Source organism: Oryza sativa, chromosome 8, assembly GCF_034140825.1.
Source record: "Oryza sativa Japonica Group chromosome 8, ASM3414082v1".
Taxonomy (NCBI): Eukaryota; Viridiplantae; Streptophyta; class Magnoliopsida; order Poales; family Poaceae; genus Oryza; species Oryza sativa.
This window is the reverse complement of record NC_089042.1, coordinates 7,536,592-7,562,668: the sequence shown is the minus strand read 5'-3', so window position 1 is coordinate 7,562,668 and position 26,077 is coordinate 7,536,592. Positions and strand designations below refer to the sequence as shown.

General features: G+C 39.4%; 1 protein-coding gene across 4 annotated transcripts; it reads right to left on the bottom strand.

Moving 5' to 3' along the window:
* Window positions 1–652: 652 nt before the first annotated feature.
* LOC4344965 (protein FORGETTER 1) lies at window positions 653–22,566 on the bottom strand. 4 transcript variants are annotated; one of them, XM_015795094.3, is made up of 32 exons: window positions 21,910–22,566; window positions 20,752–20,817; window positions 20,445–20,618; window positions 20,226–20,356; window positions 20,027–20,103; window positions 16,763–16,944; window positions 16,563–16,640; window positions 14,884–15,016; window positions 13,159–13,219; window positions 12,887–12,968; window positions 12,558–12,686; window positions 12,176–12,319; window positions 11,625–11,727; window positions 11,316–11,447; window positions 9,123–9,193; window positions 8,554–8,726; window positions 8,371–8,464; window positions 7,040–7,137; window positions 6,488–6,623; window positions 6,294–6,400; window positions 5,953–6,048; window positions 5,769–5,856; window positions 5,541–5,658; window positions 4,712–4,823; window positions 4,503–4,626; window positions 4,127–4,204; window positions 3,874–3,992; window positions 2,960–3,013; window positions 2,467–2,569; window positions 1,568–1,696; window positions 1,376–1,484; window positions 653–1,041 (listed from the first exon to the last, which is right to left on the bottom strand). In XM_015795094.3, exons 1-32 carry the CDS (start codon window positions 22,516–22,518, stop codon window positions 1,010–1,012), a joined length of 3,942 nt encoding a protein of 1,313 aa, XP_015650580.1. In that variant the 5' UTR covers window positions 22,519–22,566; the 3' UTR covers window positions 653–1,009. The 4 variants fall into 4 exon arrangements, with proteins under 4 accessions (XP_015650580.1, XP_015650583.1, XP_015650582.1 ...); XM_015795097.3 differs by having other exon boundaries at window positions 9,123–9,190; XM_015795096.3 differs by having other exon boundaries at window positions 11,316–11,444.
* Between the last annotated feature and the right edge of the window lie 3,511 nt (window positions 22,567–26,077).

Here is a 26,077-nt window from a genome sequence, read left to right as displayed (position 1 = left end):
ATACTGAAATGATGTTTGTATTATCAAAATTAGCAATTAAGCACTATAAATTCCAGAAAATTTTGAAGAGTATAATTAATATGGAGAATTTAATACAAATTAAATTCAACCATATCATTTTATTTCTCACACTTACTTTACTAGTAAATTAATTTAATTATATACCTACCTACTTAGAAAATACCCAAATATTTCAAAAAATTCGTATTTCACTTAATTAGAATTTAACATGTTTTAATTCAATTTTCTCGTTTTTTCTTTGCAACTTTCCGTTGCAATGCACGGAGTCTAGAAAATACCCAAATATTTCAAAAAATTCGTATTTCACTTAATTAGAATTTAACATGTTTTAATTCAATTTTCTCGTTTTTTCTTTCCGTTGCAATGCACGGACTATTTTGCTAGTAATGAAATAATCCACTAGCAAATAACCACATTTTAAAAATGTCTTTCCTCAAAAATTCACTTCAATGGTGTCCACCAACTATAATCACAAAATTTGTCGCCCTAGAGTTATCAGTAATGTTTGTACAATGTTTGATACGTCATAAGCGAACATGTCATAAGTGAAACTAGTCATAGCCATTTCTACTTGGCTGACAGATGTTGAATCCTAGCCACCCAAATTCCAAATCATCCACGAGGCTCCATCAGAAAAAACGGTGCATACGCATTTCAGGCTTTCAACAGTGTCATATTTACCCTAACATCCAGAAACGAATCTCACTATACACGATAGACAGCGTACCTATAATTATTTCTGAGGCCGAGAACGAAAACACCGCACATCCCTATACTGAACAAGCAAAACAAAAGGTAAAGAAACAATGGAGAATTAATTGGGTAGCGACCAACAGAAACTGCTACGCTTTGTGCCTCCCTCAGATTCAGAGGGAAAGATGCACCTCTCGAGCTCAACTGCCTCCTCACCTTTACAAATGACTAGTCACCAGCAAAAAAGATTAAAAAAAAAAAAGAATGTGCAATGAATTAACTTGTCTCAAGTCAGTCAATCGTCAATATCCTGCACCCATTGCAGACCTGCAACAGGACAAATTAAAGGTGTCAAGCACTCATAAAATAAAGTTCAACAATATGGGTGCCATAATCTCGCTAAAGTATGCGAGAAAAAAAATGCCAGATTGAAAAATGACGAGAACAATTTTTCAAAGTAAAGAAAAATACGTGGGTAAACCTTCAGCCCAGTATAAGAATATTGAATTTCTCATAGTATAAGGTTCTAAAAGATACTAACAATTTCTACAGAGATGGTGCTGTTTTCCAGTGTTGTTCGCGCACAGACACAAGACAGTTCACACTAGAAATATGGAGGACATAATAAAGCTGCTAGGAGCTATGTGAGGGTGGAACTGACCTTCTAATACTGATTCCACAGCTGAATTTGGAATCATAAGTCCAACAATCCGCTCATTATCATTTGTCTCCAAGCGAGCGACACGTATCCTCTTGTGAATTTGTCGAACCTGTTTGATCATGTCAGCAAAAAAAGAAAATACCAAAGAGAGAAGCTCAGATAAAACATGGACGACATGTACAAGCAGCGAACCTGCTTAGCTAGGGCCTTTTCTACTATGCCCCAGACAGGAAGTATTAGACCACCCAAAATATTGATTTCCTGTAACCTTCTGCCTACTGTACAATAGCTTCCAAGTTTGCATTTGGGTCCATGCATACACTGAAACAAGTCACAGGACACGATTTAATGAAGTAACTGGCTGAAGTACAGAAATAGGCAATTAATTAATCATGTATGTTCTCGAAACAAAATTGTTGTGCTCAGATAAAAGTCACAAAGTAAATCATGATCCTGCAACTATAAATTACTTGCACAAAATAAGGGGATGATAGTTGAAGAGTAAACAGATAATTCAGTGTTGGATTACTAAAACATATTTCATACACCTTACAATAACTTTTGGAAATTTGTCGTTCAAAGAGAGATCCTTTTGATAATAGAGGAAAACAAGTTCCTCAACCTTTTGACTCAGTTTATTTTTCATCCCTCAACTCCAAAATCAGGTAACCTATCCCTCAACTCTTAAAACCGGAGAGAATTAGTCTATTCAACTGTTTGGCAATTGTTTCACGCACATAAGCACATTGCACACAGGATCTGAGGGGGTCAAAACCTATTTTTAGCAGGATGAGAATGGAACCATGCTAAGAGTTGAGGGATGAGAGTGAGACTTTTTGTACAGATAATGATACAACAGCTTTAAAAAGAGCAAACTCATACTGGCACCCAAGTATTGATGTATGACAAAACTTATATTCATTGCACTATAAATGGAATGCCCTCGGGATGTCTCTCTCCTTGGATCCAGTTTTTTATTGAACTATTAGATGGTGAAAACTTACTTAAATGTCCTGGTAGTCTACACATCCATTCAACATAGAGCCTCATTCTGATCAACATTGAATTAACTTATTTAATTTCAGTGTTACCTGCTTGGATGATGCATCATACTCTTCCTGCCAACCATTGCCAATTTTGTCAATTGATGAAACCTTCCTGTACTTGCTTTTAAGTTCAACCAAAGGCATTTCCCTTGAGAAAAAGAGAAGGATGAAGTAGTTAAAAATTGTCAACCAATCACCAGTACATAATGCATTTAATAACAAGCAACAAATAAAAGCTATGCTTTTTGCATAGGATGGATCTCTATGAAGAAATGAAAGTATTTATTGTTCCATCCCTAGTCAAAAGATGTTTTAGAATGCTTGCCGAGTTGCAGTCAAACTCAATAATATATGCCAAAATACTAGATTTTTTTAACCTTCATATAATATGTGGAAATGACATCAGTAGACTTGTCATCCAAAATAATTTCACATAGGTAATATCTTTAATATATTCTATGAATTTATGATTACAAAAAGGCAATGATAAACATGTTCATTGGACACTGTGGAAAGGGTAAAACGATGAATCAAGTACCTTAAAGCTTCTCCAACAGCAGGACGGATTACTCTGTACATTCCTTCTGTTGAGCTGGTGAAGTAACAAAGATTCAGATCATTTATATATCGCACCAAGCATCCATGAATTTTTTTATATTTGTTGTCAACCAAGGAACAAATGAAAAACATAATGAACAATATACAAGGCCTGTTTATTCCAACTAATATACTAAACTTTAGATATTCAGCTAAACCACTAAAACAGATGAATTTCATCTTTCATGAACATACTCTTTCCGACCTATGATACGAGGGATTTTGGCTATGCAAATGAATAGCCAAAATGAATTGTTTTATGGGACAGAGGAAGTAACTATTAACTACTACCTCTGTCCCAAAATATAAGAACTTTCAAGGTTGGACACAGGTGTTAAGGAATTAGTTGGAATGAAATAGGGGAAGGTTATGATTGGTTGAGAAGAGGAAATAGGTGGAGAAATTAAATGGGGAAAGGTTGTGATCGGTTGAGAAGAAAATGTAGGTAGACAAGTTGCTATATTTTGGGACGGGGGGAGTAGTTCTCTTTTTCTTGTATTTTTCTCTCCTGGTTTCTCTCTCTATAATACGTGAAACACTAGAAAGTCACAATGAAATTGAATTCTCCTTCATGAAGATATAAATTGACCAAAAGGGTTCCCATCAAATTATCACTTGGCAAATTATTTATTTCATCATTAGTGGCCAGAACAGTCCCAACATCGTTTTTCACTTCACGAAAGTTAGGATTTCAACAACATTTATTTTGCCACTTAGTTGCCAAATTTCCCTCTTTTTTTTTTCTTATTTTACATTGAAACAAGAAGTGATAACACCGACAGATATCTGGGTATCTGGCGAAAAGAAATTACAGATAAATAAACAATACTTATCCAACCACAAGTTAAATCATACCCTTCAAATGCTAGCATGTAATGCCTTCGACCCATCCATTCTCTTCTGGATTCATAAAATCCAACATCTGAATAACCAGCTCCATCTTTCTGCCTTTCTTCAAGTATTGCATTTGCCGACTTAACATATGTATAGATAAAGAAGGTGCAGTTGTCAAATTGTAGAGTCTCAAAACCGATGCAGAATAAAGGTAAAGTAAACCTATAGTTATGGTGCAGAAAAGATTAGTTCGTGGATGCAAAATGCTTCCTACCTCCCAAGTAAATCCACGGTCGATTGTGAAAGTAAATAACACTGTAGAAGCACCAGACAAGCTATCAACATGAACAGTCTGCAATGCATAGATGAAATCAGTTTGTTAGTTCAATTACATGGAAGATATGCTCACACATATACATCTCCCTGCAAAAAAGGCTCAACAGATGGAGGCCAGGGATAAATTCATAAACTTCACAACATTCCTGCTGAAGCACACCTCTGTGTGAGTGAACGTGAACACCAGGATTTAAACCCTAGTGGGTCAAGTCTTGCAGTCACAACTCAACCAACACACAAAAGGTGCTTCCCTAGACGAAGGTAGTAACTATTACTGAAGTTGAGATTCTACAGAAAATGCTATCTGAATTTACCTTCGGTGATTCTTTCATTTTAACACTTTTTGCTTTGATGTCAACAATACCGGAATCAAGCTGTCCTTCACTTCGTGCATTCTGAATGACTATGTCAAGTATACTTGTGAAAAGATCAAATAGCCTGATAAATGAAGTACACATTAATAAGGTATCAACTGAACAGGTATAAATATAACAAAATAAATTTGTTCTAAAAAAAAACTTGCCTGTTCTGAATGTCTGGAGCCAAGCCTAGAATGCGATTGAGGAAACGGCCTATGTCATGCAGATCAGAATCAAAAATCCTACCAGTAAGCTTTCCTCCATTTTTTCCATTGCCTATGTGCACAATAAACAAATAATAAGATTTGAATTCTACACTTGAAACTACATATAGTAGAGCATCTTGTTCTGCAAGCATGACCTGCTGCATGCATTTTGCAAACATAGTTTTCATTCCTAAAACATTAATCAGCACTTCCTTTATCAAAAAAAAAAATTGATCAGCAATAAATGGATAACTGTATACAAAAAGATGCATAACTCTATTACTTATGTAATAAAAAACAATGGATACTCATATACTTGAGGACAGACCACAGCCAGCCTAGTTTTGAAACAAGATTACAGCATAATGAAATGTGTGGTACTTCCTCCGTTTCACAATGTAAGTCATTCTAGCATTTCCCACATTCATATTGATTTGATGTTAATGATCTAGATAAATATATATGTCTCAACATCAAATCAATATGAATGTGGGAAATGCTAGAATGACTTACACTGTGAAACGGAGGGAGTATATAATAAAACTAGAAAGTGGAATTTATATGACAAATGGGCTGCAAGGCACAAACAAAGTTTGCTGCTAAGAAGCATCCATAGTTTTGTGAAGTAAACCCATAGACCTATACAGTATAGCAACCATGTTTCAAACAAGTACAATATAAAGAGCAGAGGTAAATGAACCAAGTTATATTCTGAAGCCTGCATCAGTTCTTTTTTCTTTTCCTTTTTATCCCGGTATAAGACAAATAAGTTTGCAAAGAAGCTTACACATTAGCGCATCCCTGATAATTCCAACTGACACCAAAGCAGCTTTTGCTTTAGTGATGAATCCTTGGAGGCTAGCTTGATCCTCAGAACATCCTGAAGGCAAAACTGGAAGACCATCCTGGTTGCCACAAAACAATTCCTTAGAGCAAATGCAGTTGATGTGACACTTGTTAAATAATCCCCATCCACCTTTTGAGAAAAAGAGAGAGAATATTTTGAATATTTAACCTGTTCCAGTATTCCTCTGTACATCATCATCAAGGCTTTCTTTCCATAAGTGCTGTCATAGTTGAAAGCACTAAGTGATGGTCCAGCTCTGCAAAAGTTGAGATCGCACAATGTAATCCTTAGAGATGTTCAAGGTTACATTTATCATAGAACGGAACCAATTGATAAGAACTAAAAGCAGTACCTTCGGTCTCCTTGTGTCAAAGCTCCAAGAGACTCCAGTCTCTTTGCCACAATAGATGCAAATCGCTTTTCACCTCCAAGATTTGTAAAAAGAAGCCTGGATTGAGATTTCAAGTATTAATGCTCCCTGGTTAAGATATGCAACTCATGTAACATAGAGCAATTGGCTCTTTTGAACTTGAACTTGTGTATTTTAAAAAAAAACATAGCAACCGCCAACCATCACTAATCCATGTTCAACCAAGGACTATTTTAAGACCTTGTATTAGCCACTTTCAACTAAAAACAACAAATAGACAGTATAAATGAGTTAGGTGCAAATTTACATTAATTCAATGATACCTATATTCAGGTGCAGAATTTTGATTGGAACGATGGGTTCTCCCAAACTGCTGAATTGCACGGTCTGCACTCCAAGGAAGTTCAAGTGTTATGTGTACTCTTCTCCTCTGTCATGTTTAGTTGAGCGGTGTAAGGAAAATTCCAGTAGATAACCATTTTGGACTACAAAGGATGGGCAGTGGAAGAAAATAAACCTGATTTTTCGCCCTTCGATCAGCATGTAGAGAAACACCAGCTGATCCTGCTTCTGATATTATTGCAACAAGCTTTTCTCCATCCATGAACTGCTGCTTTTCATGAATATTAATCATATCCAATGCTACTTCTTTCCTATAAATGAAAGTGTTTAAGTGAAATTGATTGAATTAGGGAAGATGGTACATCATTATAAGAGTACTACATTTCAGAAAGAACACATATTTATGATCATAGTTGCACAAAAAAGCCATGTTTCTTTAGTCATTATCAGTTAAGCCCAGGTTTTTATGGTCCTAGGTTTCACTAAACAACCCCATATAACAAAATCTATTCCTGCTTCAAGCAGCCTTTGCTATCTTTGACAGATCTCCAGCAATTCATTCCAAGGCTAACGAGTCGAGATTTAGTTAAGCCTGGGGTTTTGTGAAACATAATGACAATAAACAAGGGTTAAGTGCCACTGGCCAAGGAACCTAGGGTTTCATGCAAATATAACCATAAAACATTTGGTTCTTTGAAATTTACTCTTAAGGGGAAAAATCTCTTACTTGTTCCGTGTTTGATAAACAACACCTTTTCCATCTGATGCTCTTACTAGCATACCACGACGTCCAGTTATTTCTGCAACATTGTAAGGACCACCTAGCTACAAATATAAAACAGACAGAATGGCTCAAGGCATTGATGCTTAAAATAATCAGCTAATACCTTTAGCGAAACTGTTTCTGTTTATGCTATCCTGGCAGTTCTAGATGGGACAAATTAAAAGATTGATTTTATCATATCACAAAAAAATAAAACTTGCAAGCTTGGCCGTTCAGTAAAAACTGGATGAATTAGACAACAAATTAAAAGATACCGAAATCTTTTAAATCCCTCAAATTATTTTACAGTTATAAATTTATAATACAGTTCCACCTTCCAGTGGTGTAGGCAATCCATCTTTTCTTGAGGGAAAGTGGGCAATCCATCTTGATTTACACAATCGCTTGTTCCATATTTCCATGGCTTATATTGTGATTCCCATCCCACTATCAAAAGATTTGCGTTGGTAATGCAGTAAGACTTCGTGTACGTATATTTCTCTTCTTAATGCAATGATACATAAGAACTGAATAAACAAGCCTACCAAGAACTGAAGAAAGTAAAATATTTAAGTTATACTATCTGTTGTATTCAACATGACGATGGTGTATAGCAGTTTGTCACCTTTGTCCATAATATCATGTGCCATATACTAGACGCTAACTAGATCGGTTAAACTATTGCTGATATTGAATAAAAGGGACTGCTCTAAAATTAACTAGATGAAACCCAACATGTTGCTACAGGAATATTATATGAAGAAGGTAGAAATAAAGTATGAGATGAATTTGTTTTGTAGCTAAATGACGCATTTGTTTTGTAGCTAAATGACGCAACGTTATATAATTTGCATCTGTGATCAATCATCAAAATAAGCCATAAACAATTAAGATGATGTGCTTTATGACAATTTAGATCAAATATAGAATGATTGTCCAAAGGTAAAAACTAAGGTAATGTGACTTCATCAGAAGAAAAAGAAGAGACACAATTCAGACCGTAGATTAAGCATCCAAGGGCTAAAAATAATTGAAGCGATGTAGCTCGATAAGAGAGGAGAGACATGGCTCTAAATACACTTAGTGGGGATGAAATATAGTTATATGTGTTTGAAACTTGAAAGTACTCTGTTAGAATTTTGAATAATGCACAAATTAAGATATACCAGCTGCAAGCTCCAGGTAACAACTTTAAAATAATGCCTATTCTGAGGCTAGCTCTTATAAGTTCAATAAAAAATTTGTAACAAGTGAATTCACCACTCCTAAATCCAAATTAGAAACAAATCAGTTACCTGATCAATGATATCATCTAGAGGATTGTTAGGCAAATCCAAGGAACGAATAATCTGCAAAATATTCGACTTTCTTTCCACTGCAGTGTCATACCTGCATTAATTTACCAGGGTAAATGAATATTAACTCGGCCATATGAGCATAACTATTAGTTAGTAAATGGTTATTGATATATTAGGCACCTCTTGGAGAGTTCAGTTATGTAAGCATCTCTCTCTTTGAAGTAACTCTCTACTTTCTCCTTGCATGAATAACATGACCAATCATCTGCTAGCATACCAGTCCAAGGAGGAATCAGACAACCAGGGTGAACATGTGCGGCGCAACCAGTACAATGGAGCAACATCGTCTTCTCCTAAAATGGCATTCAACTGAAGTATTATAAAAACCAGCAAAAAGAGTTGCGAAAGGAGTAGCTGTGGTGCATCCGTGCATATGAAAAGGTAAGAATCTTTTTGTAGGTTGTGTAGGCCTGTAGGTTTCTAGCACTCTATCCCCAAGTACAACAATGAATTTATGAAGGTAAATCATTCAGCCATGTCTAAAAAAAAGGAGGATGACATTGAGACAACAAAAGCAAAACAAGGAATAAAATGTTAATGCTTTTATTTCTTATAATGTGTTGTGATTTAGTAAAAAAATGGCAGGTAAAAATGTCAGGCCCAATTTAAACCACACAATTTCCAGTCAAAATAAACACATCACAATAAGGTTAAAACAATGAAGCATTTATTGGAACATTGCAAATCACCTCCTCAGTGTTGCAGATCTGACACATATTGAATTCCTCTTCAGACTCTGTTGATTCATGGTCTGACTCTGCTGTGACATTTTACAGGAGATATCAATAAGTACTTCAGGAATTAGTAAGAAATACCATAGCTCATCTGCTGCAAGCCATGCAACCATAACTAACTACTACTTAAGAAACCACAAAATATTACCGGGATACACACTAGTATTGACAAATTAGAGGTGCATTAGGCATAAGGGCCATTTTGACTCACTTTCTCTCTGTGATTTCACTGGCGTTGTATAGCTTTCAAGTAATAAAGAATGTGTGTGTACATAAACCTCAAGAATACGCAAAATGATCCAGCCTTATTCAAATTAAATGATCAGATGCAACCTTAGAATGCAAAATCAAACCAGGTTCCATTGGTCAGTGTATAAGATTATGTTAACATTTTAAATGTGAAAACACAAAAAATGTTTTATTTTTACTCACCATACTCATGCTAGTGATAGGTAAACCCCATTGCATCAAAATGTGAATACTAGAAGAGAATTTCTCGAATGATAACCATCCCTGACATGGGAGAATGAGAAGATAGCTATATATATATGGTTAATTGGATCTATGCCATTATAAATTTTATGATTTTGAAATATACCATTACTATTCAACTATTTCAAACCATGTCATTACAATTCTACAGAAATTCGAGATATGCCACTACAAAGTACATATCCCTTCACTGCATTTATTAGAAAATTTGGACCAAATTACCCTTTCTTTCTCCGTTTCCTTCACTCGTGTTCATCTCATCACCCCTCCCCCGTCCCCCGAACATGATCATCAGTAGTTCGCCGACACCGCCATGCATGCGCATCCACCGGATCAAACCCAAGCTCACCAGGGTAAGGCAGGACGATGCGCTGGAGCCGTGGCACACCACACTAAACAGAATCACGGTGGATGAAGCGTTGTCCCTACTCAAGTCCATTGATGTGGCGAGGGTGTCCACAAATGTGAACAATGACGGCGGACTCAATCTGTAGCAGCAACAACACATTCCGCTAGGAGCTTCCGATGTCGTTGTGCATGTCAGCCATGGCGTCCAATACATCAGCAGCTGCAAAGTCGGCGCCAACCAAATGCAGACGACGCCGGCAGCAGATGGCATCAACTGCGAACGACTTGTACGGCGCCGTTCAGTGGGATGACACCTTCCAGCCGAAGGTGACGCACATCATCGTTGCCAAGCCCATCCCCTGGGTCCGCCTTGCCGATGAGAGTAAGTCCGCCGCCCCCGCGTCTCCCCGTCGCCGAGCCAGCCCGATCGACGAGCAGCGTCGGATCCCTCACTCGCTGCTTGTTGTCCTTCCCATCAACACTCTCCAATCCGCCGTCGCCGCTGATGCTCAACTCCTTCCTCACTGCGTCCGCTGCCACATCGCACCCCGCCATTGTGCTGCAGCTTCTCTGTCTCCTCCGTGAGCCCCTACTCGCGTCGCGGCTCAACACGCGGGACCTGCCCGATGTCACGCTCGAGTCCTTGGCGACCTCAGGGAGTTCTTCCTTGCCGAGGATATCAATCCATGAATTAACTTTTCATGAGATCAGATAAATACGGAATGCAGAATATATGACTTTTCATGAGATCCAGATAAATTTCCAGAATGGAGCGCACCGATGCGATGCTGCTTGTGAGTTGCGACTGTGTACTGGGAGATTAGGCTGCGTTGCAGTCCTCGCTGTTGGTGCAGTCGCGAGAACTCGTTAGTTGGAGCTAGAAAATAGTAGAGAGGGGAAGGAAGAAGGGGATGAAGGTAGAAGAAAGGGGTAATTTGGTCCTAAAAAAGGTTAGAAAATGTTGTGAAGGGGTACGTAGTGGCATATCTCCAATACTTATGAAATTGTGATGACATGGTTAAAAATAGGTGAATAATAATGGCATATTTACAAACTCTGAAATTTTCACTGATTTATGTCAAAATTTTGTTGAGATCACCCACTAAATGCCAGCTAGTTGTGCTATACTATGGGTTCTAGATGGCTAGGTAATCTTCACCAATCCCACTAAGACTTTTGATGTCATGGAACCCGAAAAGATGATTCCAACCTCCAAGTAGTTATTAAAAGATTGGGAAATATAACTGCTTTTGCCACATAAATATCATGCATTTAGCAAGCATTAACAAAAGTTCTCAAGAAACCTACGTAGAGAATATTCATCAGTTCCATCATCACTTTCATCTTCCATTTTTGCGAGTTTCCTAGCTTGTCCTTTAAAGCATACATCAGGTCCATAGTGCCGCTTACGCTGAACCTCTGCAACTTTTTCATCACCTACTACAGCATGCATAAATAAGAAACAACAAAAAATTAGAAATGCTTTAATTACCAGCCAATCAAACACAAGTTCTACATGACAAATACATGCTATGTTTGTTTAGATTGGAGGCCAGCTTCCCAAACACCAAAATATTAGCATTTTGATCCATCTACAAAGTTTGTCTAGATGCAAACCTTGTTGAAAGCAATCAGGTTTCGGAGGCAAAGGATAATTGTCATCTACCAGCTTAAGAAGCAACTCCCTTGGACCAGAAACAAAGTCTTCCATTTCAACACCCTACCACATTCATTCAGTAAACAGGAAAATAATTCCAAGAATCAATTCACCAAAATAGGTTTTAGAATAGAGTAAATTTCACTGAATTGCAACTATTTTGCTCATCAAAACCATCGGTTTGCTGCAATTTTTGTTGAACATTTCAGAAAACAGAAAAGTCAACTGATGATTTAACCAAAAAATAACTGCAACTTCGTCAGAAAGGGCCTGTCCGATAGGTCAGGCCCACTAGTCAGACTCACTTCTACAAGTTGGACACTCATGTTAAATACACACAAGGGACAGTGGTGATTTTCTGACAAAATATTGTGCTATGATTGCAGTTTTGTGAAATGTCTGGCTAAAGTTGCAGCGAAGAGATGGTTTTGACAAAAAAAAAAAAGTTGTAGTATTGTGAAGTTCACTCTTTAGGTATACAGGATGAAAGTGCTATGCATGAAAAACACACATATTTACTGATAGCTTCCTCTGTTCGAGCTTCTCCAGTGCTTTGAAGACCAATCACCACACATTTTTCTTCTGCTAAGGCTTCTTTCACTAATCTCACAACAGCAGGTACTTTAGCCGACATACACATATGCCTAAAGAAACGCTGCAAAAATATATATACATAGCATACTGTTATTTAGTTATTAATCATATGTAGTAGTTTTTCAGAAGGTCAAACAAATTGCCATGTTCAAATCCACTGAATCAGAATTTAATCCCCAATCAAAGATCATATATTATACCAAAAGGAAGCAATATGATTTCTGGGGAACCATAATCTCATAATTGGCTAGGGTGTTATGGTTATAAACATATTGTTACGTAAAATGAAAGAGAACCACCTGATGGCTGGCCCAGTATAACCGCCAAATCTGAGATGAATTGCCCTTGTCTTCTGCATAATATTCAATTGCTGAAAGGAGTTCAACACGCAACTCGGCCCAAAATTCAGCTGCTTTCCTATACATATTCTGCATCATGAGATAACAAAATGTGAAATAAAAATCAACACCAGCACTACACAAAAAATGATTAGAAAAGGCTAAACATAACATTGGTTTTTAATGTTATGTGAAATCACATTGTAAACTATAAAGATTTTTAAAATGGTTCAAAGTAAACTAATCATACCACCAAAATAAAAGCAGAAAATAAGGAGCATCAATCTTACCATCATTCTTTCCTCTAGAGGAGCTTCCACGGTAGCAAAAGCAGCACCCTTATAACTTAGCGTTCTGCAAACATACATACCCCTGGGACAAGTTGAACAAGAGGTATACCAATCATTATTAGAAGAGGAAATGTATCAACGAGGTAATTGGCTTACCTATGTACAGAAAGAGCAATTTGTATATACACCCAATGCATAAGGGCTCTTCATGTCAACTACGATGTGTGTAAAAGGTAGAACCGAACCACCGAGAAGTTCCAGGAAGAGCTAACCTGGCTTTCATGTCCATAGCAACAAGTTCAAGAGCACCCACACCACCTTTCTCAAGAGCACCTGAGAAAGGTTACCATAGCTTGTAAAGGATGGCAAACATCATTATTAAACTGTAAATAAGTTCATTTATCAAAACTAAACTTAAAATGTCTACTACACAACCTTTTAACTATCAAAACTGTCCACTTTACCCCCAGCCAAATTATGGTGATCTTTTATGACTTATCAGTGGTTTTGTTGGAATGGCAAATACTCAGAAAACAGAATGAAAAAAATTATTGGATCCCCATGGACATGTCATCCTCACCCCATCTCTCCTCATCCTCTTCTCATTTCTTTGCAGAACTGATGAATTGCTAACATCAATATATGGTTTTAACCGCAAACTGAACCAATTTGTATTTTTAGTGTGGTTTATTTCCTCGACATGAATTTTGGTTTGCACTGTTAGAAAACTAAAATTTTCGAATACTGAACAAAAAGGAGAGCCCAAAGAAAAAAACAAAAAAAAAATGCTCATCACGAGTTGCATCTCAGCAGATACTAATTCCAAGAACCAAAATTGAATCAAGAAGTTGAGATCCTTTTTGAGGTTCTGAAAAGTGTGTTTCGACTAGAGGTATGCCTACAGCATGACAAAGTCTCCCAGGCTGGACCACTGGCTGATCTAGTGCGTCCAACACAAGTGCCCGGCAAACAGTTTGTACAGGGGAGACTCATTGAAGTGGGGAGAGGAGAGAAGGTTAGAAAGGAAGCTAATAGATAACAAAGAAGCTTATTTCCACTTACATGTGGGCCTCCCGTGTAAGCAACATTTTGAAGTTTAATTTGTCAAAGTCATTTCATTGCCTCGACATCCACACTCAAAACTTACACATGGCTCACAAGAGTGGATTGGATCAAGGGTGAAGTTCAGGGCAAAAGTGAACCATGGCCAAATGAAAATTTCAGAGTTAAGAAGTGGACTACATGTCCTTTTATGTTATTTTTATGCTTTAGTAACTATGATGAGAAATGGCACTTGTGAAATCCAATAGAAAATTAAGATCGGATGAAGGGTGGTGACCTGTGCAGTTCAGGGGGAAAGTGAACCAAGGCCAAAAAATGAAAATTCAGAGTTGAAAGTGAACTTTGTCTTAATTTTCTATTGGATTTCACAAGTGCCGTTTCTCATCATAGTTATTTAAGCACAAAAAATAACATAAAGGATATGTTGTACTATGGGTAACTTGTGGGCAAAATTGCCAGGTCCATCAATAGTGAATGGAGGAAATTCTTCTTCCACTAATACCAGTGCTAGTTGTAAACAGCTCTTGGTATATATTTTTTCTCCCAAAGAAAAAAAAAAAGTGCTCGACAGTGGTGATCACTAAGCCTTTCAAGATAACTTTACCGAACACAGACAGCGGATAGTACTTTACTATCTGTTGAAAAAGGAAATAATGCAGCAAAAAGATCTGCTCATTTCGTCTCTTAGCCTATTGACCTGCTTCTGATTCGCATTTTGCAGGGAAAGTGGACAACTACTGCTATGCTTTGATAAGAGACAACTACTAGTCTACTACTGCTCATGCCCTTATATATTGAAATTGTTATTATGATGGTAGCTGGTCGGCATTGGAAATAATTATTTGAAATTTTTGTATGAATTACGATAACATGCAAACACAAATGGAAAGGTATATAAAAAAATAAAATATAAGTATAAAGGAACAAAAATAAACCTAGAAATTTCTGAAAATTCTGAAATGATGTTCCATCTCCCCAGAGACCAAGGCGAACCATATAACCCAGATTTCGAGGCTCTGATGCACCAGTTGCTGAGCAGTAAACCACCCGAGCTTCAGGTAACATTTCCTGCAATGTTTGGTGACAATAATTAAGAACAGATCATCAGTAGAATTTCTTTGAAAGAATCATCCCATCCCAGATACCACATAATCTATCAAATTGAGGAATGAGGAATAATACTATAACATCACAACATACAACATAAGGTCATTGACTTCTGGTTTGATATTTGAAAAATACTCCCTCCATCCACAAATATAAGCACTTTTGGGCATCAACACGGTCTTCGATATGCTACTTTGACTAATAACATCTATAAAAATAAACTATTTTAAATACAAAGAGTTGCATATTATGATATTTTGTTTCACGATAGATCTAGAAACATTATTCTTATGTAGTCAATTGTTATAATTTTTGTGCTATTGATGATAGACAAAAGTTAAAAAAAAATTACTTAGCACTGTTCCAAAAGTGCTTTATATTCATGGACAGAGGAAGTATATGCTATCACTCTAGGAAAGTGTTTGCTTTCCAGGGCCAAAGAATTTATATTCAAAAAGTCGGCTACATAAGATGACCGCAATAAATGTATACTAGTAATGTTCTGTTGATCATAGGGAGACCAGAGCAAGAAAAAAAGGGTTAATTAGATCCATGCCATTAAAAATATGCTGGTTTTGAAATTTGCCACTAGTATTCAAGTATTTGGAACCGTGCCATTATAATTTTAGACATATTTGAGACATGCCACTATTTACCCCTTGGATGCATGTACAAAAAAAGATTGGACAAAATTGCCCTTCTTCTTCCTTCCTCCCCTTTCCCCCTCTTCTCTTCGACAACCTGAGACAGCGATGGCTTGACAGCGGCGACCACAAGCACAGCTGTCAATGGACATGACCACCGCAGTCGCCGCCGCCTCCCTTTCTGGCGCTCTTCATCCACGACACCTATGTCTCCCTCCACCTCGCGCCACCGCCGACCATCTCCTGTAGAGCTCCACACTGACGACGACGATGTCACTGCAAGGCTCACGGTCACCGGCGCCGATGGCATATCTCCTCCCTCCCTTTATCCCTCTACGCGGCTGGCAAGGCGGAGTCGGGAAAGAGGGAGGCCAATGAGTCCCAAATCCGGTCACCTCTCCTCACCACGAAGAGTCCCTAGGCGACGAAGAAACGAGGACCGAGGAGCGAGCAGCCGCCTGACGCTCTCCACCTCCCCGCCGCCGACCACCTCGGCACCTGACGCGGCGAGGATCGCCTTCGTGAAGAGCCGTGGGGACCTGTCCGGTGCTCTCTGCCACCTCGGCACCTGACGTGACGTTGACGGGCCAACCTAGTCGAGAAGTAGCGGTGAGGCGTCGATTCGGGTCAGAGAGATGGGAAAGGATGAGGGAAGAGAGAGAGGTAGAAGATGAGGGAAGAGAGAGGTAGAAGATAAGGGCATTTCGTCCAATACAAGCAAAATATGTATCTCAGTGGCACCACTAAGATTATCAACAAGTAGCAGTGGCATCGTTACAAATACGCAAATAGTAATGGCATATTTCCACAATTTTTTAATGGCACGTATCTAATCAACCCAAAATATATATATAGTCACACACCTGGATCTCAAGAACTGCTTTACCAGTTCGAGTGGGCTGGCTCCCTGCCTCAGGAATCAGATTTTTTGCTTTGTGGCACTGCAAGAAACACATCATTTAAGCATACCAGATTAATTTGCAGCGGATTGAATAGAAAATTGCATGCTAACTAGAAGATGCCTAGCACAATCGATTAATATTTATACCAGAGTCTTCTTTACCTCATCAAACACCAGAAGACCATCGAACTCAGACCCACACCACTCTATCAATTGCTGCAAACGGGAACGGCCTTTCTCAGAGGATGCTATCAAGCTGCTATAAGTTACAAAAATAACTCCAGTTGTGATTCCAACGGCCTTAGAGTCTATCTTAGAATATGGTAGCTTATTTAAAGCATGCACTGCAGAACAAATATATCGGTATCAGTTACAAATATTAGCAATTAACATGGAACCAATAGATGTATTTGCCTAATAAACACAGTATATTTGTTCAAACAAGTAACTATGTTCCTTCATCTCCACTCAATTATTGAAAGTACAAGACAGATAAAGCATTAAAATCTGAAATACTTTCCTAAATATATATATATATATATATATATATATATATATATATATATATATATATATATATATATATATATATATATATATATATATATATATATATATAATTATTGCTGAGTATTTGGCATTCCATCACTTCAAAACTACCACTAAAGTGTATAATTTAATTTGGCCAGGACCCACATGTGACATACGACAGTGTCTACCCTTCTTGTAATAGGAAGTAGTCAAAGGGCACAACTCATGCGCCAGCATGCCGTCACATTCACGATGTCAGTTAAAGAGAGTAATAGGTCAGATGCTGATATGCAATGTCCATCCATGTGGCTACAGATTTATCCTCTCCCCATTCTAGATGGGGAGAAGCCATTGGATAGAATGGAGAATGGGTTAAAAGTGCTGTTTAGTGATAGTTTCTGTAGGGCACATGCAGTTTTACAAAGACATTCTTAAAAGTCCAGTTTAGAAAAATCCATGAAAAGATTTACCAAGATTTGTTTATATGAATTGGATTGGTAGGTGTCCAAAGACACCCTCATCTGGTCGCCAGCTAGGCTTCTTCCTGATATGGAACAGAGGCCCTAAGGCTAGTTGATTGATACTTGCATACGTGAGCACTTTTATGCGGATATGGCAGCCATGGGTACTGCTGATGTGTACAGTACTTGACCTACAAGAATAGAATACTTGCCTAACTAACAAAAATCATATCTCTAACATCTTGAACAAACCAATAGCCTTCTAAACTAACAGATAGGATACCAGTTCACTAATCCCTAGACTACTATATTGATTAATTATTTAAGAAATAGATAATTCTTATTAATTACAACCTGCTTGAACTCCGCCCACTCTGAGCTTGATTCAAACTAGGCTAGAGCTCCAGATGATCCTAGCTAGAGCTGCCCAGAATCGTGAGCTTTGTCTATCAGAGCTCAGTTGCTGTGAATTTACAAGTTCTAGACATGTCCTGATGCCCATGTTTTACATGATCTAGGCATTTGGTATGAATCCATTCTCTTTTGGTCTCAAAATCTTGATGAGTCTAGTGTTGATTATACTTGATTTGTCACAATAACTAAAGATAAAGAACTTGGATCCGCATTTGTTATCAAGCTTCCTTAATATAAGCACCAGCCTGCTCAAACCTTGATCTGGGCTCAGAGCCTGCCTCCACGAAGCATGCACTAGGATCCCTAGAACACTAAGTTTTGTATTGAGCTGAAGCCGAGGCCAGTTTATTGACAGCACTAACAATGGTTGTAAGGCGACCCTGACCCTGCCTTACAGACAGCATAACGCGAGCCATGCCTTGCACAATAAAAAAAAATGAGAAAAGATATGGCACAGAATTACATCCAGCCAGCCACCACACTATAGTACGTTGCACTTAACTCCAGCCAAACAGGTTCTCTCTCCACCCATGCCAGGAGAGGATTCATAAAGGCCACTCCTCAAAGTGCATGGTTTAAAATGCCACTCTACCTTGCCTCTTGTATATTTTGCCATCTTTGGCTAAGTCTATTTTAATTTCTATTCCAAATTCTGGGTACTTGAGAAGACACATTTATCTCGCATGTCCCTTTTTCTCCGAAGGCATGACTTGAGGCTTCTTCAACAAGCAAGTGACAACCGAACCACCCGCGGCAACAACCGCCATGCCCTCATGCCCATTCCACTGGAGTTCGTGGCACTGGTCTACATCCCATCCAGCATCCAATGCGACAGCAACAGCTCAGGGTGGTGCAAGATCAGATACGTAGCAGCGGCTGCAGCGTGAGGTTAGGAGAGAGCCAAAAGTCCCGGGGGAGGAAGAACTCTTGCTAGTCTTGCAGTTGCGGCCACCTGCGTGGGAGGAACGGGGACATGTGCTCTAGACAGATGGGTGCGGCTCAGTCAGGTCCTGACTAAGCCACATGTCCAGGCTATGGAAAAGAACTAAAGCAGACTTAAAATCTCCTAAATGAAAAAAATATATAGAAGAGATAATTTCTGGCATTTTAAAGAGTGCAATGTAAGGGGATATCATCTTATCAAAGCCCACTTTGAAGAATGGAATTCTATCAATTTTCTCAACGACGGGACAGGGAGGACATTGACCGTGAGGCAGAGTGGAGGATGGTAGCACAGATCTGAGGCGGGACAGAAACACCGCCAACTAGGGTTCCATGATGAGCTTAAGTCCTTTTTTCCTTGCTCCTCTGGTTTTCCTAAAAAGCAGAGCCAACGCCTTAGCCCCTGCACCTGCTTACCGCTTTGTCGACACCACAGCAATGCCTTAACAACCATGAAGCTAACCACCAATTTGGATGCACAGAGTTGTGTTTTGGTACTCTCAGAAATTTATGCCCAATGTAAACTTGCTAAGCATTGACATATACATGAAAATGAATTCGAGTTTACTTTCTTAGACCCTTTCCTGTTTTAGTTATGCAGGCAAATGTCCACAAATGGATTTGATAATTTCTCTGGTTTATTGCATTTTTATTTTCAAGTCACCTGTTCTCTGTTATGATCTAATATGTTAATACGGCCCCTGTTTGGGAGAGCTTAAAATTCTGAGAATCTGCTGGTGAGAATCTGGAGAAGGTGAGTTTCCTAGCTTCTGGCTTCTAATCCATTTTATGGATTCTAAAAGTACAGATTCTCACAATCTGAGTAAGAATCTGGACTGTTTGGGGGAGCTTGAGATTCTGGCAGAAGCTGCAGCTGCCAAAAGCTCCCCCAAGCAGGGCCTATAAATAACATTGCATGCCAGCTTATATGTTTGGATAGAAGATTCAAACACGACCACATTGCTGTGTCTGTTCTCCAATATTGTATTTGCATACAGTAGCATCAATCCAAGTGAGTTACAACTCTTTTTTTGTTTTTGCTAGATAACTGTTGTAAGATGCATGCGTAGAATCATACCTTCCACATATTTTGCACCAACATCATCCAAATCTCTGCGAGCATCATATTTCAGATCTGAACCAATGGAAATCCACCTGGATAATTAATTCATCGTCAGAAGCATAAGGGCAGAAACAACATGAGTACAGCCAAAACAAATAGTTAGGTGCTTTTGTCAGATAAGTTACTGAATTCTTTTTGTTTCATATGTTCTTACAATGCCTTATGCCTTCCCTGTTTCCAATTTTCCCAGATCAATCCAGCAATCGTTCGGCCTTTACCAACACCAGCTCCATCGCCAATAAAGAAACCTGCTCTAGCACCAGTAGGCAGATGATAAAGGTGCCTCTGCATACAAGAATCTAGACTTACAACAGATGCAATACATACATAAATTTAAAAATAAGGACGTGTCAACAGCAAGAAGATAACTAACCTGAGAAGCATACACTATCGTTTCAATTTGTAAGCAAGATAACACCTTGGTCTCATCCAATTCATCCATAATAGTCAAGTCATATGTAGGTTCAGGAGGTTGCACTGCAGACAAAGATGAAGTTTCTACCACAGGGTCTGGATGAGGAAGACCAAGAGATAGCTTGGGAGGCCTCTGGAAATAGAAAACAAATATGGCAAAAAATTAGAGCTCATAAAAAATAAAACAGAAAGTCAGAAACAGATCTTGGACTTGAAGGAACTACCCTCCATTTTCTATAAAAGCAGTCAAAAACCTAAAATCTTACGTAATCCATAAAAGTTTCCCCGACAGTACCACCTTCATCTTCCTCACGCTCAACATCAACTGCAACCTGCTTGAAGATAGCTACAGTTAGAACCCCAGTATAATAGCAAGAAGGCAGTGGCATTGGTTCTTGAGTGAAAATGCGCTAAAACAACTGAATGTTTATGACAGAATGTTATGGAATACTCAAGACTTCACGTGCACCAATGATACTCCCTCCAAACAAAAATATAAGGTTTATTTTTTCATGCTTGCATATAGACAAAAAAAAATTGAAAATGATGAGACAAATACCTAAATAATAATTCAGCCCATTGTCTTCAGTATGGAAAGCGTATAGAAACTGGGTGTGGGCCAAACTGTATGGGCAGTGCCCAAACAACAGTATCAAAGGGTAAAAACAGGTTCACCATTCACATGGAATCGTGAGAAGCCACACTTATATTTTATAGAATCACATGGAATTGTGAGAAGCCACACTTATATTTTATAGAATCAAGGGTAGAAACAGGTTTCTGGTGCCAATCTCAAAATTCCTTTATTGATAGGATCATAAAAGATACCATCCGACACTCCCAACCCCAAAACAAGCATGACGTAACAAGTCACAGTCATCATACCGAGTTGTTTGTCCAGAAGCAAACAAGAAAAATAAATCAAGCCCATGTCCATGCAATGGTGCAAGTTATAGCTTTTCATTCCATGAAGTTTCGTTTCTGGAAATCACAAGCCTAGAAGTTGTGTCCCATAGGCCATAGCCTACCCAACTTATGGGTTCACTGCTCTCCTATTATTACCAACTGGGGGGAAATAGATGATGAGCATGAGGCAACAATACCATCTTTTATAGGATTCCTGGTAAAAGAACACATGTACTATAATGCGGTTCCCCATGGGTATCGGGTAACCACGAATGTAGAGGTGATTTGACAGCAAAATTAAAAAAAAACTCTAAAAGGGTTCCAGTGAGCCAAAGCTCTCCTAAGCATAACATGAGCATGGGCATCCATACATGACAGATTCTGAGAAAACGGTAAGCCTTCAGACATAAATTCAGTCAGCTAGCAGTAGGACCATAACTGTAATATTTCGGCCTGAAATAACACACACATTCCACCACAACTGTAAATCTGTAACCAGTACAATGCTGGTTGCTCACCTCATTAATCTCCTCGGGCAATTCAGCGGGCGATGCCATCGGCGGCATCGGCACCGGAACATGTGGCATCATCGGGAGGAAGGGCATGTGCGGCAGCGGGATGGGCGGCATCGGCGGTGGTGGCGGCGGCGGAAGCGGAAGCGGAGGGGCGAAGCCTGGACCGGCCGTGGCGAGGAAATTGCGGAGTTTGGAGAGGTCTACGGCGAGGTCGACGTCGCACTGGGGGCAGCGGAAGCGAGCGAGGCCATGGGGCACATTGAGGATGGCCTTGCAGCGCGCGCACGGCAGCTGGATCTTCGTGGGGTCCACGCCCTGCGCTCGCGGCGCGGAGCGGCGGGAAGGGGGAGGGAGAGGAGCAGGAGGAGGCGGCGGCTGAAGCTGAGGATGAGGCTGTGGCTGAGGCGGCGGAGTAGGGGAGGCCTTGGGCGGGGAAGGGGGCATGAGCTCGGGGGGGAGGCGCTGCGCCATGCGGCACTTGGGGCAGATGAACTCGGTCATGCCGGGGGCCACGGCGAGGACGCCGCGGCATCCGGCGCAGCGCACCTGCACGGGGGCCGCCGAGGCGGCTACCGGCGAGGGGGAGCCGCCGCCGCCGCCGCCGCCGGCCATCGGGGAGACGCGGCGAGGGTTTGCGCCCGGGGGTAAAATGGGAAATCTGGGATTCTAGATGGGTTTGGTCGTTTTGGATATTCTAGATGGGAAATCCTCCTATATATTTTTCCCAGGATTACTACTACAACAAGAATTATTATTACTGTACTAGCAAATATACCCGTGCATTGCACCGGGTGAATATAAATATTGATAGATAAGATTGCTTGTGTACTTATAACACATGTGCATAAAAACATTGAATTTGTATATACCTCGCAAATATCTCCAAATTTTATACATATGAGTTGTGTAAATCGTGTGAATTCCATATTGTCGTGTTGATATGGAGCATTACTGATGAGCCCATCTATGGTGATAATTTTGGAGGGTGTAGCTCAACGAATTTGCATTTGCTATGTATCTCAACGTTGATAAGTTACCACTACAACCATCGGCAACCTTTCCGCGGATCCAAGCATGTCGACCCCGCCAACATGGCGTCAGTGCAGGCCGCCGAGATGAGTGTCACGGGGCTATTTGCCTGTCCAGGGTCATCCCCAGCTCAAGGCCACGACACTCAAGGCTTGGCGTGCGGCGTCGCGGAGGTGCTCCCGACGAACAAGCTGGCCCACCAGGGAGGCCATCGCTATGCAAAGTGGCCATCTCTATGCAGAACGACGCGAGGCACACCGGTGACGGTGAGGAGCTAACACGATCCATTCAGTCCCGATCCTAGTCGATCAGGAATTCAATCCTGCACCGTGCGGATGCGTTTTTCTTTTCCGCAGGGAAAGCAATCACCAATGGTAGGGACAAAGTGCGTACGAGAACGGAGGCTAGGGCATCGCTGGATTGGATTTACGGATGAAATACCGATGTGACGAACAGAAAATTATCAGTTTGATTTAATTTTCATAATCGGAGCTCTTTAATAGGAAAAAAATTTACATGTACATTCCTTCATTGTGCCCATGTCCATCTGGAGTCCAGGTCCGTCCAGAGCAGGTTAGGAGTCCAGGTTTATTCACAAAGACCCAATCTACAACTAGAAGTCCATGCCTTCCGCGTTGTTTCCTACACTGCTTTTTTTTCTTTCATTTCATTGAAACCTTCCGCTATGAATTTCTAGTCATTCCCAGCATCCACGCACACAAAAACTGTATAGATTTCTCTCACAAGGCAAAACATACAAATATGAGTGCATGCAAGATATTACAAACCCAATCCATTAAAAATAGAACATAATTAACTTTAGCCTACCTATCTCAATATTGGTATATGCCCAAACTCAAAAGGAGAAAAAACAAACTAAAACTTTTAATAAAGTGACAATGTCGTTGATCAGCACTATTTTTAAATATTACTTAAAAATCTTTATATTTACCTATTAAAACAATGAAAACAGAAGATGTTTATTTTTTATTTACAGCAGCGCTGTATTTAGTCATGTCACATCTAAGAGAGAAAAATGAATTTAACGAAAAGAAGCTCAAAAAAAAAAAGAGAACAGGGCCACCACACCAGTAATCCTTAGATAAATTTCCTTTAATTGATCCGACTCTATCAAGAACACAACTGCTGGCGACTTGACAACTCCCATCGGCCGATTCTAAGACTCTGAAGCCGATAATAACTCTAGGCCGATGATGACTTCGGGCTTACCAAATTTTAACGTTAACACATGCCCCCCAGTTTTGGAGTATGAGAACTCATGCTTCAAAATTATCTTCTTTCTGATCTTGATAACCCCAAAACTAATATTCCTTTGCTTCTTGTAATCGGCTTTCATGAGCTGATACTATTTGCATTAGATGAGCATGGTTGTCAAACTCGTGGCAAAAGAATCTCTCTCTGATAGCTGCTGACAATCCTTGGAAGGCGAGATCGGCTAGTTGCTCATCACTTAGGCTCAAACCATAACATCGGCTGCGGACATGTCGGGTCCCAAAACTAATGATTCGGAAACCGACATGGTTAGACTGTATCAAGCCCTGGATTAGTAGATTGATACAGGTTCAACAATTTGGTTCTTCATTGCATATATTTGGTCAAGGTTTCAAAGGAGATATTATTACAGAATAATATTAGGGTATTTACAAGTTTGTGGCTAACTATTACAGCAGAAGCTATAGAATGACTCAACTCTAATGTTTTGATATAGACTTAAACCATTTATCTAGTCTATACTTGAGAATTAAGTTAGAATGGAACTAACTTATATGATTGAACTCCCGGCTTCGGTAAGAACATCAAATTGACTCTGAAAAAGCGGGTTGAAGCAAGGGCGAGTACAACGTACTCAGCAAGCTATTATATTCAATAATGAATGCATGAAATGGTAATATTTGAGTAGAGCTAGGTTTACTTGCAGAAAGCAAAGAATATAGAGTAAGAAAGCCTAGAATGTTTTAAATGCAACAGTATTTAAGTTTCGGAATTAAGTTTCTAACCAAATACCATATGAGTCCCAATACTCAAATCCATGAGCACAACTATTCGAATAGATTCATTTATACTTTACTGCAGTAAATGTACGCTTTACTCGCAATCCACGACTTGCCAATATTCATTAGCTTAGTCACGGCCCAGTATTAGGTTATCAACAATTGTGGTACCTGTTCCATGAACTTGAGTCCCCATGTGCTCTGAACGTAACGTTATCAGCAGCGAAAGGAGTTCTGGCGTTCCCGGGGTTTTTGGAGAGAACTGGTTGAGAGACTCCCGTCATCTCAACCAGGTTTTCACAATACACACAGAGTTCGTGATATTACAATTTATCTCAAATATTTACCTGCGCCTCGGTAAATATTACAATCACCCTGCTCGGCGTAAGTTTGCCTCCTTCGCGAGGACTTACATAAGAACCACTATACAGAGGTACCACATTGTTAATTAACATAATATCTAGGTCTGTCCCCATTCTAGAAGCTGCGGTCGTACTCGTTCATTTGACATAAGTACTTGGTAAACTTATATCGACCAAAACAGTACTAGCCACCCGAAAATCAACCAAATCTTACGTACTGTTCCAATCTAAGTTCATTATATTTTATGCAGTCTAACTAGGCAGGGCTAAGCAAAAGCTAGCATATAACTAGTTCGCTATATGTTCAGATTATGCATTCAAAATCATGTATGGCTAGGGCATAGAATAGAATATAGAATATAGGGCATTTATGCTCAAAGGGAAGGAATAATAACTTGCCTTGCTCCAATGCAAATATATCCAAGATAGGCAACCTGATTATCCGATCCTCGAAATATCACAGGCTGCCATCCAAAATAGACTCTACTAAAGAAGAGAAAGAACCAAATTCAATAAAAGTCAGAAAATAACAAGAAAGCGATGAAGGGCAAGAAATGTTGGGTTTGGGGTATAAATATCTCCTTTATAAGGTATAGGGATTATTGGCTAATATTTCATGTATGGGTTCTAAAGGGTTGGAGGCTAAGATAGAAAGGGGATCAAGCAACAAATGTCACTTATATTTCATGTGTGGGTCTTGGTTGTTTGGAGAGTAGGTGACTGAGAGTAGGGTGGATAGGCGATACTGGTGGGTGTGGAATTTGGATG

Excerpts from the sequence above, each read along its gene's own strand:
- LOC4344965 (XM_015795094.3), bottom strand. The coding sequence starts at position 22,518 with ATGGCCGGCGGCGGCGGCGGCGGCGGCTCCCCCTCGCCGGTAGCCGCC. Across the intron at positions 7,138-8,370 it reads TAGATGATATCATTGATCAG|CTAGGTGGTCCTTACAATGT; the intron begins GTAACTGATTTG and ends TTATATTTGTAG. Across the intron at positions 3,014-3,873 it reads TACATGCTAGCATTTGAAGG|CTCAACAGAAGGAATGTACA; the intron begins GTATGATTTAAC and ends TTACTTCACCAG.